The following is a 19,047-nucleotide window of genomic DNA, read 5'->3' as shown; positions in this document are numbered from 1 at the left end:
AAGGGGGGGGGGGTCAAATGCTGCAGAGGCATCAGATAAGGTGAGGAACACACACACTGCCATCAAGCCGGGGCTTCACTTACATAACTAACTGCCTGCCTTCCTCTACTTGCCCAGCGGAAGCTAGGTGGGCCTAACTCACAGCCTTTTAGGAGAGGCCACGGTCGAGGGAGAATGAGGAATTCTGAGTGCCACAAATGAACTCAGAAAAAAATGCCCCGGAAGCCTGGATACTCTGGCCATGCTCCTGCCAAATCACCACATAAACCTCCAGGAATCTACCTCTCCGAGAACTGCAACTTGTGTCTGCCACAGATCAAAGGAATTAAAGAAAGAACAATGCTCTCGCCAGCCATCCCACGAGTGAGGTGCGGACAGCCTCACCGCAGAAGCACAGAGGCCATGTGTCTCATGGTAACCACACACTCCTACACTATCGCTGGGGGACCAGCCCTCCCCCGCCAGCTGTGTGGGAGCGCTCCAAATACAGCCTGGCCACAGGCTGCAGCCCGGCCACAGGCTGCAGCCCCGAGGTGGCAAAGAAAATGGATTTGATCATGTGAGGTCCCCTTTACTGAAAAAAAAAAATTATTACACATAGAAAGGATTTAAACAGCAAAACTGAGCGAGGTACCCTCACCAGGTGCTTGAAACATGAAGGTGTAACACTAATAAAATAAGATGCTCGACAATTAACTGATACCACCAATCTCAGACCATGTTCAAGTAAAAGAATATCTGGGGCTTCCCTGGTGGCGCAGTGGTTGGGAGTCCGCCTGCCGATGCAGGGGACGCGGGTCTGTGCCCCGGTCCGGGAAGATCCCACGTGCTGCGGAGTGGCTGGGCCCGTGAACCATGGCCGCTGAGCCTGCGTGTCCGGAGCCTGTGCTCCGCAACGGGAGAGGCCACAACAGTGAGAGGCCCAAGTACTGCAAAAAAAAAAAAAAAAAAAAAAAAAAAAATCCGAACCAAGATCCAAGCTTCCAGACGGATACGCCTGCCTTGAAAGGAGGCACCCATACCTGCTTCCCTGACTCCAGTGAGTCAAAACTATCGCAGCTCTCCTCTGATGACAGGGTTTCCATGGGAACATCATCTTGGAAACCGACAAACTCTTCATCATCACTGGGGGCGTTAAAGATGTCAGCCACTTCTTTAGGGATCTGTTTGGATTGAAAAAAGGAGGATAATATCAGGGGCTGTTATAATCACTTAGGGAAATTTTGTAGAGGAGTAGGAATTACCATCTCATGACTTTATCAATCTGCCATGGTTGCTCACAAGACCCCAATAACCCTGAGCAAAATGTGCCTCAATTTGACACCTCATGGCAACCAGGGAAGGGGTGGAAGAGGATAAGAGTTTTCTTTTTCAAATTCTAGAGGTATATCCTATATTACAAGGAGTGTTGAGGCCATGCCTAGATAAAAGCCATTTTTGATCTCTTGACAAAAAATAAGAAAGTTTTCTCCTACAGTGGATCTGTCTTTAAATGTCATCCACGTTAAAAAAAAAAAAATTCCTTAAGACATCACTAAACTCTTTTCTTAATCTCCACCTATAGTTCTTTATTTTTCTGTTCTTTGTCACATGAAAGTTCATACAATGAAATAAAGCTTTCCTTCTTTTCTGTATTCTGAATCAATCTTAGTTTAGAATTAATTCTATTAAACACTATTACAGGCAATTATTGCCAGAGAGAATATTGTCAGCACACTTAATCTAACAAATATGTATTTGCTGCGAGTTCATTTTTTTTTTTTTTGCGATACACGGGCCTCTCACTGTTGTGGCCCCTCCCGTTGCGGAGCACAGGCTCCGGACACGCAGGCTCAGCGGCCATGGCTCACGGGCCCAGCCGCTCCGCTGCACGTGGGATCTTCCCGGACCAGGGCATGAACCCGTGTCCCCTGCATCGGCAGGCGGACTCTCAACCACTGCGCCACCAGGGAAGACCTGATTTTTTTTTATGACATTATATTTTGTTGCTTTTCATAACACTGACATTTTGTAGACAACCCAAGAAAACTGCCTTGTAGAATGTCACACATTCTGAGCTTATGTGATTGTTTCCTGACAGACTCAGATATTATTGGCAACAATTCTATACAGATGACATGTACTTCTCAATGCATTGCATAAAGAGGCACAAAATGTCAAGCTATTCCCTATTAATTAGCAGTATTTTTAATTTAATTATAAAACTTTCAAATACATTCCTAAATAGATGGAATACTATCATGAACACACAGGTGGACACCCTAGCAATTACCTGTCCATGGCTAGTCTTGTTTCATCTGTATCCCAACCCAACTGCCTTCCTTCCAAATTATTTTAAAGCAATTGTAGACACAGTATCATTTCACCCTGCGTTACCAGCAAATATACAGTCTGTGTCCACAGTTACTATTATTGTTTTTCAACCCCCAGCGTATTTGTATCAGGATCCAAATAAGGCCCATACATTGGTCATTGCGTCTCAAGTCCTTTCTCGCGTCGCCTTCGTGTTTAACTTTCTTCTCACAACTGATTTTTGAAGACACTGGGTTATCTGACTGTAGAGTTTGCCAGAGCCTAGAGGTTTGCTTTTTGACTTTTGCAGCCCCAAGATGGTATTTAACAGACTCCTCTGTCCCTCTGGATTTCCTGTAATTTGGTACTTAAACCTAGAGTCTCAGTCAGACTCAAGTGTGCTTTTCTTCGGCCAGACTCCTTCGTGGGCAGTGCCGCGTTCCTGCTACACATTGCACGTAACATCTGGTTGTGTCTTTAGTGGTGATGCTGTTTGATCACCAAGTTAAAGTGGGATCTGCCAGATTTCTTCTTAGCAAAAGTATCTTTACCCCTTTGTGCTTATTAAGTAATAACTAGGATGATATTTGAGATTCTATGACTATCCTTCTCCCTGATAGCATTTCACTCAACAGTTTCGGTATCCATTGATACCCCTCGCCTGAATCAATCACCACGTTAGGGGTTACAAAACAGTGATTTTCAAATACTATTCCTCCTTCGTATGTTAGGTGCATTCTCCTGTAATGTAATATCCTCTCTCTTGCGGTCTGTCCCTCTCTCTCTCTCTTTCCTTCTCTCCCTACTCTCCCTCCCAGGTAGTTTCATGGATTGTTTTAAGTTAATGTGTTTTAACCCATTACTCTATCATCATTCTTTCTGATACTCAGATTGTCCCAAATTTGGCTACTGGCAGCTCCTTCAAGCCAGCTTCTGTGTCCTTCTGACACAATCCTAATAGCCTCTGAGCACCTCTTTGTTTTCCAACACAACAGGCGTGCCCAGCTAGCCATGTACTGGCCCCAGACCCCCAACGAGCCATTTCTCCAAGGAGCCCTGGCATTTGGAAATCAAGCTCTGAGATCTAGGTGTGCGCCTCGCTAGTAAAGTATCATTGCTTTGCCTGCACAGAACAAAGGTGTTTTAGTATCTTACATCTGAGTTCATTTTGACATCTTGAATTCAAACCCAACAAGACAGGATTCTTCTTCATCTCCCTCAACACGATGTTAGTATCTCCCTTCCCTGCAACGAAAACCCCAATTCCCAGTACTTCTCATACACCTACCCATGTGCTCTATCCACAGTACACACAAAACCGTTTCAGACAACACACCAATACCACTACCAACACCACTGCCAACAACAATCCAGTCCAAGATTTCTTTGGGGTTCTTGCTATCCTCCGAACACAGTCCTGCTAGGTACTAGATCTTTTCCCTGAGATAACTAGACCATGGTTGTACTTGGAGATACAAAGATACTTTATGTGTACTTCACATTTCATCATGGAGTATATAAAAGAGATGCCCTCAAGGGTCCAGATTTTAATAATTTTTACTGCTACAGTAAGACATACTATGTGCAACACATTTTCTTTTAAAATTGGTGCACGGAGGTGAAGAATGAAATGACCACTAGTACAGTTTGATGCCACTGCCTTGATTCATGCTGAGGACAAGCAGTTTTCTCTGCCTTTGCTTTTGCACATCAGTGCAAAAAAACGCAAATAATGTCTTAACATCTTTTCCAGCCCCTCCTCCAGTAATGTCTTAATATTATTATGACAATAACTTTGTCCTCATGGAACCCTGAAGGGGTTTCAGGGTTCCCCAGACCCCACTTTAAATAATGGCTACACTATTACACACAGAGTTGTGTATTCAGAAGTTACTTAAATTCTTCGGATTCTTTTTTTTCTGTGCATGGAATTAATTTTACAGTCAGGTTCATTTGAGAGATCACTAATCCCTAATCTACTCATTTTTAGCATGATTTTAATGCTTCTTGTTTAAAAATGATTAGAAAGCTAGTGGTTCAACCAAAGGAAGTTTAACATTTGGTTTCCAGAGTACACAGATCCAGACGCTGAATACAAGATGAATGAGGTCAGAGAGTTAATTACAAACCATCTAATGAAATCACTTCAAGAGACAAACAGGCAGACACTTACAGAATTAGAGCTCCACTAACAATAGAAAAAATACTGTAACATTTATGCTTCTTTAAGAAGAAGCTCCTAAACAAAGCCTAAATCTGAGATGATTCTTGGGAGAAAAATTTACCTCTTAAAGAAGGAAGAGTTTTAATTTAACAGTATTTGGCATGCTTGTCTTTTCAAAGACAGCTTCCACTGTTGTTTAGCCAACAGAAACAACACACCAAGAAAATACTCTTACTGGAGAAACATAGATGACATTTATGAAAGTGTAAGTACATTAGACTTTACATAACAATCGTCAAGTTCAGCCCCTGAAGTGGCGCTTTTTGACTTACCACCATTCTATGAATCCAAAAACCCTGCTGGCCCAGAAGCTTCTTTTACCATAGAGAATTAAAGAGGAAGAAGCACCCAATGTAATGATCTACTGGAAGCACATGTAAGGAATGGAGAGGCTGTTGATATAAATCAGTTGCTTCCACGGTCAAGTGCGTTAGCCCTGGGGCCACGGTCACAACTGCCACTGCAGTGAGCCTGTGTCTGCCTAATTCCTCCTTCTTATTTCTGTATCTGCTCCAGAGGTGCCAGTAGGAAGAGGCTGCAATTACCCATTAGGGACAGAAGGAAGCAATGAACTTTCAAAAAAGCAAAAACCACTACACATTCTTGGGGCATGCAGGGCTCTGTTTCTTGCTGCCCAACTTCAAAAGGCATTCAGAGAAGCATTTCAGACAGTCGTTAAGTCCCGGGATTTAGCAAAAGTCTCTGTAAAATATTCAAGTGTCTTTAATGCAACAAGCTGTTTAACAGATGCAACGAAGAAGGCAAGATTTGCATGCGAGGGACGGAAAGGACCTGATAAAAGAGGATTCATAGGGACAGCCTTCTAATGTGAGACCAGGTAAACAATGTAGCAACACTTTAGGCCCAAAGATTTGTCACTTCCCTGTTTCATTCGTCAGTGATCCACTCTGTAGCTATGTAGTCTAGACAGACTACAACAGACATTTTCCCGCAAAGCTTATGTTCCATTTGACTACAACGCCAATTGTAAGACCTACCAAAACAAACCAAAAAAATAAAGCAAATAACTGAAAAGAAAATATAAAATATTCCCAATCAGTGGATTATACTTACAGTAGTCAAGCTTGCACAATATTAGGATAAATGCTATCTAGCTAACCAGAAAGAAGTCAAGAAAATTCTCTTCTGAAAGGGAAAAGACTTATTATTCATAACTATTTTTTTTTACAATACACAGATTTCTTCCATTCCTTTCACACACACTGTATATATCTATTCAGTCTGTCCTTGTTGGGATAACAACGTAAGTACCATCAAAGGTCAAGTGGGGCCCAAGATTCAATTCCTCAACCAGGACACAGACACTAGAATGGAGTCCTTGGCACCTAACACGGGCCTGGCCTAAAGCAGGTCATCAATAAATCTTTGTATGAAAATGACTACATCTGACCTTGTAGTCATTTTCTCAGGGAAGGTGTAGTTTCCTAGGAAAGGTGCACGGGGTCAAAAGGTACACTCTGTGACATTCCTATCCAAAAGGAATTAAAGATCTTCACGCAGAATTTCTGAGCATCTGCATACACAGTAGTCATATTCACAGCACCTCTTTCAGAAAGGATTGCAGATTTCACTTACAAGCCTTGCAAACTACCTTCGGGCTCATCTCGGGAACAAAGAAAGCACATTCAACAGGACTTGGGGCCAAGCAGGTGGGCAGTGAAGGCAGCAGCTCAGGGTAAGGCTGCATTGGACAGTGCCAACATGAGTCCAGGAATGGCAGTCACTCCCGCACCCCAGCAGACCAAAGCTACAAAGGCACGGGGCTCAGTGTGCCCAACCTTGAACCTCCCCAGAGAAGTGAGGAATCTGAGTCTTGGTGAGGAAGCTCCCAGTTATAAAATGTCAGCTTCTAATGTAAGGACCAAACATCTACAGGCTGGATCTCAAACTCATTCAGGGAAGGCACACAGAAGAACTCACAGTGCTAAGTGGAACACCAAAGAAATTTAAAAGCTGTAATTTCAAATGTTACTGACGGGGTATCTAACTAGTGTCTGCTAGCGACAGTACTGGACACTGAAGTGTTAATAAAATTAAAAGAAAAAAACTTTAAATTTAAAATAACCCTTCCCTTGTTCACGGTAGCGCTGTTCCCAAAAGCCACAAAGTAGAGGCAACCCAAGTGTCCATCAACAGATGAATGGCTAAACAAGATGTCATAAACACATACAATGGAATATTATTTACTCTTAAAAAGAAAGGGAATCCTACAAATACTGAATCATTACACTGGATGCCTTCAAACTAATACAGTGCTATAGGTCAATTACACCTCAATAAAATTTTTTTTAAAAAACAAAACAAAACCCACAACAGAGGCCTGAGATTCTGCATTTCTAACAAGCTCCCCATGCTCTGGCCTGCAGAACATGCTTTGTGCAAGGCCCAGCCCATTTTGTTCCTCTCTTATGAGATGCGACTCTTCCTACTTCATAATAGCAACTCGTGTGTAGATCTTAACCTCCTTCCTACAGGCAGTTAATTCTCATGGCAGACCCTGGATCTCTTTGGCATCTGTCTTTCTCACCCTGCTCCACTCCAGCACCAAGAATAGAGTCTTACATACTCAGAGGTCCTTAACAAATATGACTAATTGATAAGCAGCAATCAACTAGCTCGGAAAAAAAAAAAAGGAAGAAAATTTTAAAATTGGGTAAAAATGTTTTAATCAAAGGTTTTCTGTATCTCAAGGATATCTAAATTCATTCTTCCTTGATTAAAAAATACCACCACCCAGCCAGAAGGAACATATTTATCATCTATTAGTTTATGAAAGAAAAGAAATTTGAGATTCTCTTTAAGGCCAATTTATTCAAAAGCTGATTTTGATAAAGCTTCAGGAAATGTTTCTTATTCCAGGAATACTAGTGTGTATTTCACCTGGAAACATGTTTCATTTAAAGCCCTAAGGAGCAGTACAAAAGAAATTCCTGTGCACTACTGCATTTTCCTCATTAAGTGTTCTGAAAGCAATTTTGATAGCAAGGATGGCAGAATTTGTAGGGTGTACTATCTTGCATCTGTGTAAGGAGACCCTTTACACAAAGGAAAACGTTCCTGCAACCCACTACGAAGGGGGTTGTTTCATATCATTTTCTCCATAAACAACATCATTTCCCTAAATCTCTTATGATTAAATTGGTTGGGGCATAAGACATGCACATACCTTGCACCGTTTACAAAAACTATCTCAAAATGGATCAGACCTAAATATAATACCTAAAACAATAACACTTCTAGAAGAAAACTGGAGAAAATCTTTGTAACCTTGGGTTATGCAAAGAATTCTTAGATAAAACACCAAGCATGATACAGATTTTTTAAATGTATAAATTAGACAATTAAAATCAAGAACTTCTACTCTTCAAAAAAGACTCTTAAGGGAATGAAAAGCCAATAGACAAGAAGAAAATACCTGCACATCATTTATCTGATAAAAGACCTATAACCAGAATATATAAAAAAACTCTCAAAAGCTCAACAATAAACACAAATAACCCAATTAAAAAACAGGCAAAAGAGGTGAGCAAACACTTCACCAAAGATAAATGGATGGCAGATGAGCACATGAAAACATTTTCGACATCCACAGTCATTAGGGAAACGCAAATTAAAACTACGAGATGTAACTATCTACCTAGCAGAGTGGCTTTTTAAAAACCTGACAATACCAAGTGCTGACATGGATGTGGAGCAACTGGCCCTTTCATAAACTGTTAATAGAAATGCAAAATGGTATAGCCACTGTGGAAAACAATTTGGCAGTTTCTTATGAAGTTAAACATACACTTAGCACATGATCCAGCAACGCTGCTCCTAGGTGTTACCCAAGTGAAATGAATTATGTTCACACAAAACTTGCAATTAGCAGTTTTATTTCCAAACCTACAAACAATCCAAGTCAACTAGGGAATGGATAAAACAAACTGTGGAACATCCATACCACGGAATTTAACTCAGCAATAAAAAAGAAAAAATTACTGATAGACACAGCAACATGCATAAAGCTCATCACTATGCCAAGTGAAAAGGACTATACATTGTCTGATTACACTTACAGGACATTTTGGAAAAGACAAAACTATAGAGAAAACAAACAATCAGGAGTCAAGATGGCAGAGGAGTAGGAGGACGTGGAGTTCATCTCTCCCCACAAATGCATCAAGAATACAACTATAAACGGAACAATTTTCACAGAACACCAGCTGAACACTAGCAGAGGACCTTGAACACCTAAAAAGAAAGATCCCCACATAACCAGCTGCAAAACTGCAAATTGACACCACCGTGACCAGCTTTGTAAACTGAGCGCCTACAGAACATCTGAACAGACAGCGAGTGCTCCCGCAGCCAAGATGGGTCTAGCTTTAGCAGCTGTAGACTGTGTGGGCATACACACACAGGGGTTGGGCCAGACCAGAGTCTGGGCTGCTCCCACAGTGGGTCCAGATCCATGATCACTGCAATCCCAGGACCTGACTTCAGTGGATCTACGCTGATGGCCTGGTGAAAACAATGTCTGAGAGACACCAGGGCCAACTGCTGGCATACCCATGGTTAAGGTGTGGCCAAGAGCAGTGCCAACAACAGTGTAATCTGAGAGCTCGCACAACGGGTGAAAGGTGACACAACAGAGCACACCCACAGGTGAACAGCTCCAGAGGAGATATACTCAGTGGCTTCCCTCCCTGTGGGAGTGCTCCAATCCCACCTACCTCCCACTGCAGATCAGAAACACAGCCAAGAAACACATCTGGGGGCCTCTACTCCAACAACTCTGACAGGGCAGTGACAACCACAGAGCAAAGGGGAGGCCAGTGCAGGCCTGGCCACCACAACATCAGTCACACCTCCTATCAAGGAGGTAACGGCCAAAAAACAAACCCAAAGCAATTAAGAAAAGGGCAATAGAAATATACATATTGATAATTACCTTAAATGTAAATGGACTAGATGCTCCAATCAAAAGACATAGACTGGCTGAATGGATACAAACACAGACCTGTATATATGCTATTTACAAAAGACCTTCTTCAGACCTAGGGACACATACACACTTAAAGTGAGGGGATGTAAAAACATATTCCATGCAAATGGAAATCAAAAGAAAGCTGGAGTAGCAATACTCATAGCAGACAAAATAGACTTTAAAATACAGACTAAGATGGGCTTCTCTGGTGGCGCAGTGGTTGAGAGTCCGCCTGCCAATGCAGGGGACACGGGTTCGTGCCCTGGTCTGGGAAGATCCCACATGCCGCGGAGCGGCTGGGCCCGTGAGCCATGGCTGCTGAGCCTGCGCGTCCGGAGCCTGTGCTCCGCAACAGGAGAGGCCACAACAGTGAGAGGTCCACATACCACAAAAAAAAAAAAAAAAAAAAAACAGACTAAGAGACAAGGAAGGACACTACATAGCGATCAAGGAATCAATACAAGAAAATATAACACTTGTAATTATATACGCACCCAACATAAGAGTTCCTCAGTATATAAAACAAACACTAACAGCCATAAAAGGAGAAACTGACAGTAACACAATAATAGTGGGGGACTTTAACACCCACTTTCATCAATGGACAGACCATCCAGACAGAAAAATCAATAAGGAAACACAGGCCTTCAATAACACATTAGACCAGACGGACTTCATTGATATTTACAGACATTCCATCCAAAAACAGCAGAATACACATTCTTTTCAAGTGCACATGGAACATTCTCCAGGATTGATCACATGGTGGGCCACAAAGAGAGCCTCAGTAAATTTAAGAAAGTTTAAATCATATCATCTTTTCTGACCACAATGCTATGAGATCAGAAATTAACTACAAGAAAAAAAAAAAAAACCTGTAAAAAACACAAACACTTGATGGCTAAACAATATGTTACTAAACAATCAATGGATCACTGAAGAAATCAAAGAGGAAATTTTAAAAATACCTAGAGACAAATAACAACAAAAACACCACGATTCAAAACCTATGGGACACAGCAAAAGCAGTTCTAAGAGTGAAGTTTATAGCAATACAATCTTACCTCAGAAAACAAGAAAAATCTCAAATAACCTAAACTTACACCTAGAGTAACCAGAGAAAGAACAAACAAACCCAAAGTTAGTAGAAGGAAAGAAATCATAAAGATCAGAGCAGAAATAAATGAAACAAAGATGAAGAAAACATCAGAAAGGATCAATGAAACTAAAAGCTGGTTCTCTGAAAGGATAAACAAAATCGATAAACCTTTAGCCAGACTCATTAAGAAAAAAAGAGAGAGGGTTAAAATCAATAAAATTAGAAATGAAAAAGGAGAAGTTACAATTGATACCACAGAAATACAACGGATCATAAGAGACTGCTACAAGCAACTGTATACCAATACAATTGACAACCTAGAAAAAATGGACAATTTTTTCAGAAAAGTACAATCTCACAAGACTGAACCAGAAGAAACAGAAATGATGAACAGACCAATCACAAGTAATGAAATTGAAACTGTGATTTAAAAACTCTCAACAAACAAAAGTCTAAGACCAGATGGCTTCACAGGCGAATTCTATCTAACATTTAGAGAACAGCTAACACCTATCCTTCTGAAACTATTCCAAAAAGCTGAAGGAGAAGGAACACTCCCAAACTCATTCTATGAGGCCACCATCACCCTGATACCAAAACCAGACAAAGATACCACAAAAAGAGAAAATTACAGGCCAATATCACTGAAACATAGATGCAAAAATCCTCAACAAAATACCAGCAAACTGAATCCAACAACACATTAAAAGTATCATAGTGGGATTTATCCCAGGGATGCAAGGATTTTTCAATATCTGCAAATCAATCAGTGTGATACACCACATTAACAAATTGAAGAAAAAAAACCCATATGATCATCTCAACAGATGCAGAAAAAGCTTTTCACAATTCAACACCTATTTACGATAAACTCTCCAGAAAGGGGGCACTGAGGGAGCATACCTCAACATAATAAAGGCCATATATGACAAGCCTACAGCTAACATCATACTTAACAGTGAAAAGCTGAAGGCATTTCCTTTGAGATCAGGAACAAGACAAGGATGTCCACTCTCACCACTTTTATTCAACATAGTTTTGGAAGTCCTACCATGGCAATGAGAGAAGAAAAAGAAATAAAAGGAATCCAAATTAGAAATGAAGAAGTAAAACTGTCACTGTCTGCAGATGACATGATACTACACATAGAAAATCCTAAAGATGCTACCAGAAAACTCCTAGAGCTCATCAATGAATTAGGTAAATATGCATGATACAAAATTAATACACAAAAATCTATTGCGTTCTATACACTAACAACAGAAGATCAGAAAGAGAAATTCAAGAAACAATCCCATTTACCCTCTCATTGAAAAGAATAAAATAACTAGGAATAAACCTACTTAAGGAGGTAAAAGACCTGTACTCCAAAATCTGTAAGATGCTGATGAGAGAAATTGACGATGACACAAACAGATGGAAAGATATACCATGTTCTTGGATTGGCAGCATCAATATTGTCAAAATGACTATACAACCCAAGGCAATCAACAGATTCAATGCAATCCCTATCAAATTACCAATGGCATTTTTCACAGAACCAGAACAAAAAAATTTTAATTTCTGTGGAGACAAAAAAGACCCTGAATAGCCAAAGCAATCTTGAGAAAGAAAAACGGAACTGGAGGAATGAGGCTCCCTGACTTCAGGATATACTACGAAGCTACAGTCATCAAACCAATATGGTACTGGCACAGAAACAGAAATACAGATCAATGGAACAGGACAGAAAGCCCAGAAATAAACCCACGCACCTATGGTCAATTAATCTTCAAAAACGTAGGCAAGAATATACAATGGACAAAAGACAGTCTCTTCAGTAAGTGGTGCTGGGAATACTGGACAGCTACATGTAAAAGAATAAAATTAGAATATTCTTTAACACCATACACAAAAATAAACTCAAAATGGATTAAAGACCTTAATGTAAAACTGGATACTATAAAACTCTGAGAGGAAAACATACGCAGAACACTCTTTGACATAAACTGCAGCAATATCTTTTTGGATCCATCTGTTAGAGTAATGGAAATAAAAACAAAAATAGGGGCTTCCCTGGTGGCGCGGTGTTGAGAGTCCGCCTGTTGATGCAGGCGACATGGGTTCGTGCCCCGGTCTGGGAATATCCCACATGCCGCAGAGCGGCTGGGCCCGTGAGCCGTGGCCGCTGAGCCTTCGCGCCTGGAGCCTGTGCTCCGCAACGGGAGAGGCCACAACAGTGAGAGGCCCGCGTACCGCAAAAAATAAATAAATAAATAAATAAAATAAACAAATGGGACCTAACGAAACTTAAAAGCTTTTGCACAGCAAAGGGAATGATAAAAAAAAAAAAAAGAAAGAAAATGAAAAGACAAACTATGGAATAGGGCAAAATATTTGCAAATGATGCAATTGACAAGGGCTTAATCTCCAAAATATACAAACAGCTCTTACCACTCAACAACAAAAAAACAAACAATCCAACTAAAAACAGGCAGAAGACCTTAACAGACATTTCTCCAAAGAAGACATACAAATAGCCAGTAGGCACATGAAAAGAGGCTCAACATCACTAATTATTAGAGGAATGCAAATCAAAACTACCATGAGGTACCACCTCACACTGGTCAGAATGACCATTATCAAAAAGTCTACAAATAACAAATGCTGGAGAGGGTGTGGAGAAAAGGGAACCCTCCTACACTGCTGGTGGGAATATAAGTTGGTGCAACCACTATGGGAAACAGTACAGAGGTTCCTTAAAAAACTAAAAATAGCATTACCATATGATCCAGCAATCCCACTCCTGGGCATATACCTGGACAAAACTATAATTCAAAAAGATACATGCATCTCTACATTCATAGCAGCACTATTCACAATAGCCAAAACATGGAAACAATCTAAATGTCCATCAACAGATGAACAGATAAAGAAGATATGATACACACATACAATGGAATATTACTCAGCCATAAAAAAGAATGAAATAATGCCATTGGCAGCAACATGGATGGACCTATAGATTATCATACTAAGTGAAGTAAGTCAGAGAAAGACAGTAATCATATGATATTGCTTACATGTGGAATCTAAAAAAAAAATGATATAAGTGAACTTATTCACAAAACAGAAACAGACTTACATACTTAGAAAACGAACTTACAGTTACCAAGGGGAAGGTTGGGGGCATAGATTGGGAGTCTGGGATTGACGTGTACACTCTGCTATATTTAAAACTGGTAATCAACAAAGACCTACTGTATACCACAGGGAACTGTGCTCAATATTCTATAATAACCTAAATGGAAAAGAACTTGAAATACAATAGACACATATATATGTATAATTGAATCACTCTGCTGTACACCTTAAACTAACACAACATTGTGAACCAACTATAATGCAATATAAAACAAAAATTTTTTAAAAGAAAAGAAACATTCACCTTCAGAATGGCAGGAACTTACGTGGCATTTATACTCACCTTCACTCTGCCCCCTTCACAAGGCAATTTCTGGTCTGGAGGATGCTGAGCCTAGTTTCCAGTTCCCTTAAACTGGAGGGAGCAAAGCAGACACTGACTGCAACATTCTAACCAGTCAAGGGTTAGAAGGCTGCCTGATGGTCCCTGTCTCACCTAACTCAGTCTCAGGTGAGGAAAAGCTCCAGCCATTGCTCATGAAAGCTGCAGGGGACTACAGATCTGCAGATGCCTGGGATGAGAGCTTATGCATGGAGAAATACAACAGACCATCTAAAACTCCAAGGAGAAGCTTGGGTAAAACTTCTTGGCAAATTAAGACATTCAAAAGAAGCTGTGTATCTGGGAGAATTGAGAAAGCTACACATAGGCCCAATAGATACATTCTCAAAAAAGATGTGAGAAAACCTTAAGCTTCTGGGTTCGGAGCACAGCCAGCCAATCAGTGAATGGTTTCCCTGGCATACAGCCAGTCTTCAAACACTGGAAAAGGTGGCAGTTTCTCTAATACCCAACTTTTGACAAAGAGCAAAGGCATACAAAGAAAGAAAATTGAAAGGAACAAAATAATAGGTAGAAACAGATGTCCCTAAGGAAGCACAGACTGAGGACTCACTAGACAAAGGCAACTGCCTTAAATATGCTCAAAGAGCAAAAAGAAAATACAAAGAACTAGGGTAAATCAAGAAAATGATTTATAAGCAAAAGGATGATATCAATAAAGAGACATACCTTATACAAAGGAAAAGAAACAGAAATTTTGGAGAAAATGTAATAACTAAATTGAACATTTCCCTAGAGGAGTACAAAATCAGACTGATGAGGCAAAAGAATCAGAGATTTGACAAAATAATGGCCAAAAAATTCCCCAAATTTGATGAAAAACATGAATTATAGAAATGCCAAGGAGGATAAACCCAAGAGATCCACACTGAGGCACATTTTAATCAAACTGCTGAAAGAAAAGAGAATGTTGAAAGCAACAAGAGAAAAGCAACTCCTAACAACAAGGGATCCTCAATGAGATTACCAGCTGATTGCTCAGCAGAAACTTTGGAGGGCAGAAGGCAGTGGAATGACATATTTAAAGTGCTGAAAGTAAAAACTGTCAACCAAGAATTCAGTATCTGGAAAACTGTCCTTCAAAAATGAGGGAGAAATTAAGACATTACCAGATAAACAAAAACTGAGAGAGGTCATTACTACTAGACCTGCCCACAAGAAATCCTAAAGGCAGTCCTTCAGGTTGAAATGAAAGGACAGTAACTCAAAACCGTACAAAATATAAAGCTTTCAGGTAAAGGTAAATACATAAACAAATATAAAACCCAGTATCATTGTAAATTGGTTTTATAACTCCACTTTTTATTTTCTATAGGATTAGAAAAACAGGAATCTATGTTTGTGGGTGCACAATGCATAAAGATGTCATTTGTGACATCAACAACAAAGGGGGGGACAGAGCTGTATAGGAATAGAGCTTTTGTATGCCACTGAGGTTAAACTGGTATCATTCAAATTAGATTGCTTTAATTTTAGAATGTTATATGTAATTCCCATGGTAACCACAAAGAAAATATCTATAGAATACACACAAGAGGAAATGAGAAAAGAATCAAAACATGTCACTACAAAGAAACCAACAAAATACAACACAGGCAGTAATTCAAGAAATGAGGGTCAAGAAAGCTAGAAGACATACAGAAAACAAAAAAACAAAAGGGTAAAAGTCAAGTCCTTCCCCATCAGTAATCACTTTAAATACAAATGATTAAACTCTACAATCAAAAGATATAGATTGGCAGAATGGATTAAATAACAGGATCCAACCATATGCTGTCTACAAGAGATTTACTTCAGATCTAAAAACACAAACAGGTTGAAAGTGAAAGAAGGGAAAAAGATATCCAATGCAAGTAATAACCCAAAGAGAGATCAAAACTAATATCAAAATAGATATTAAGTAAAATTAATAGTAAAATTAATAATAAGAGACAAAAAACATTACATATTGATAAAAGGGTCAACTCATCAAGAAGATACAATAATTATAAATATGTACAAACCAAACACCAGAGCTTTAAAATACATGAAGAAAACATGGACAGAATTGAAAGAAATAGTTCTACAATAATAGTTGGAGATCTCAATACCCTACTTTCAATAATGTACAGAAACCCAGAGAGAAGATCAATAAGGAAAAAGGAATTGAACATTATAAACTAACTAGAACAGACACATATAGGATATTCCAACAGCAGAATATACATTTTCCTCAAGAGCACATGGAAAAGTCCCCAAGACAGACCATATGTGACACCACAAAACGAATATTAATTTAAAAGGTTAAGATCATACAAACTATCTTTCCAATCAAAATAAAACTAGAAATCAATAACAGAAGAAAGGGCCTCCCTGGTGGCGCGGGTGGTTGGGAGTCCGCCTGCCGGTGCAGGGGATACGGGTTCGTGCCCCGGTCTGGGAGGATCCCATGTGCTGCGGAGCGGCTGGGCCCGTGAGCCATGGCCGCTGGGCTTGCGCGTCCGGAGCCTGTGCTCCGCAACGGGGGAGGCCACAGCAGTGAGAGGCCCACATACCGCAAAAAAAAAAAAAAAAAAAAAAAAAAAATAACAGAAGAAAAACGGGAAAATTCACAAATAAGTGGAAATTAAACAACACTCTTTAGCAACCAGTGGGTCAAAGAAGAAAACACAAGGGAAATTAGAAAATACTTTCAAACAGACGAAAGCGAAAGCAAAATGTACCAAAACTTATGGGATGCAGAGAAAGCAATGTTAAGAAGGAAATTTATAACTATAAACATTTATATTAAAAAATAAACAAAGTTTGGTGCTTAATATAAAAAACCAACCAACTAATTTTATACCACAAGGAACTAGAAAAAGTACAGCTAATAAACCCAAAGGTAGCAGAAGGAAGGAAATAAAGATTACGGCAGAGATAAAGAATAAAAAACCAATAGAGAAAAATCAGTAAAACCAAAAGTTGGTTCTACGACAGTAACAAAACTGACAAACGTTTAGGTAGATTGACTAAGAGAAAAAAAGAAAGAAGATCCAAATTATTGAAATAAAGCGGGTTCATTACTACCAATTGTGCAGAAATAAAAAGGATAATAAAAGAGTACTATGAACAATTATAGGTCAACAAATTGGGCTAGCTAGATAAAATGGGTAAATTCCTAAAAACACACAACCTTCCAAGACTGATTCCTGAGGAACAGAAAACCTAAAAAGACCTCTAACTAGTAAGGATTTGAATCAATAATGAAAAACCTCCCAACAAAGTGAATCCCAGGACCAGAATTCTGTTTAACATTTAAAGAAAAATTAACATCGACCCTTCTCAAACTCTTCAAAAAAATCTGAAGAAGAGAGAATACCTCTTAACTCACTCTATGAGGCTGGGATTACCCTCACAGCAAAGCCAGACAAAGAACCTACAAGAGAAGTACAAAGCAATATCCCTTATGATGCAAAAATCCTCAACAAAATACTAGCAAACCAAATTCAGCAGCACAGTAAAAGGACTATACAAGATGACCAAGTGGGATATACTTCTGGAATGCAGCACCATTCAACATACGAAAATTGATCAATGTAATGCACTACATTAACCTGATAAAAGAAAAAAAATCTCAACTGATGCAGAAAAAGCATTTGACAAAATTCAAAACACTTTCATGGTTTTAAAAAAACTCAACAATCACCAACCTAATAAAGGCAATATGTGAAAAACCCACAACTAATATCATACTCAATGGTGAAAGACTGAAAGCTTTCCCCTAAGATCGGGAACAAGACAAGGACGCCCACTTTCACCACTTCTATTCAACATAGCATTTGAGGTTCTAATCAGAGCAATTATACAACAAAAATAAATAAAAGGCATCTGAATTAGAAAGAAGGCAGTAAAATTATCTATTGGTAGGTGACATGACCATCTATGTAGAAAATCCTAAAGAGTCCACAAAAACTGTTAGCACTAATTAACGAACTGAATACAAATCAGTAGCATCTCTATACACTAACAATGAACAATCCAAAAAGGAAACTAAGAAAACAATTCCATTTATAAGAGCACCAAAAACAACAACAACAACAAAATACCCTAAGGAATTAACTTGGGCTACAAGGCTAAAGATTTATACACTGAAAACTATATGACATCACTGAATGAAATTACTGATGACATAAATAAATGGAAAGACATCACGCGTTCATAGACTGGGAGACTTAATATTGTTTACATGACAGTACTACCCAAAGCTATTTATATACCCAATGCCATCCTCACCAAAATCACAGTAACATTTTTTTGCAAAAATAAAAAAGCCCTTCTTAAAATTCATGTGGAATCTCAAGGGGCCCTGAACAATCAAAACAATCTTCAAAATGAAGAACCTCATTGGAGGACTCACACTTACTGATCTAAATATTTACTACAAAGCTACACTACCCCAAACAGTATGGTCGTAGCATAACGACAGACATTTATATCAGTGCCACAGAATAGAGAGCCCAGAAACAAACCCTTGAATAGACGGTGAAATGATTTTTGACTAGATGGTCAAATCATTTTTGACAAAGATGCCAAGACTGTTCAATGGGGAAAGGATAATCTTTACAACAAATGATGCTGGAAAAACTGGATTCCACATGCAAAGAATGAAGCTGGATCCTCACCTTACAGCAGCTACAAAATGCTCAAACTGCATCAAACACCTAAACGTAAGAGCTAAAACTATAAAGACTCTTTCTTTCTTGGAGGAAAACATAGAAGGGAACATTTATGCCACTGGATTTAGCAATGATTACCTGGATATGACACCTAAAGGCAGAGACAACGGTAGGACAAAATCAACTGGACGTCATCGGAATTAAAAACTTTTCTGCACCAAAGGACACCACCAAGAGAACAAAAAAGGCAACCTAGAGACCGGGAGAAAATACTTGCAA

The 19,047-nt window shown here is 39.4% G+C and overlaps 1 protein-coding gene across 2 annotated transcripts in view; it reads right to left on the bottom strand.

Annotated features, from left to right (window-relative positions):
- Positions 1–19,047, bottom strand: part of CDCA7L (cell division cycle associated 7 like) — a 52,330-nt gene that overhangs the window by 14,446 nt on the left and 18,837 nt on the right. For both annotated transcript variants that reach the window (XM_060108332.1, XM_060108333.1), the window contains exon 2: positions 1,023–1,163. In XM_060108332.1, coding sequence (XP_059964315.1) covers positions 1,023–1,163 — 141 coding nt within the window. The remainder of the gene's footprint in view (positions 1–1,022; positions 1,164–19,047) is intronic.

The sequence above is a fragment of the Mesoplodon densirostris genome, chromosome 9 (assembly GCF_025265405.1).
Source record: "Mesoplodon densirostris isolate mMesDen1 chromosome 9, mMesDen1 primary haplotype, whole genome shotgun sequence".
In the NCBI taxonomy this organism is placed as follows: Eukaryota; Metazoa; Chordata; class Mammalia; order Artiodactyla; family Ziphiidae; genus Mesoplodon; species Mesoplodon densirostris.
Note: the sequence above shows the minus strand (reverse complement) of the source record. Positions and strands in the feature narration are given on the sequence as shown.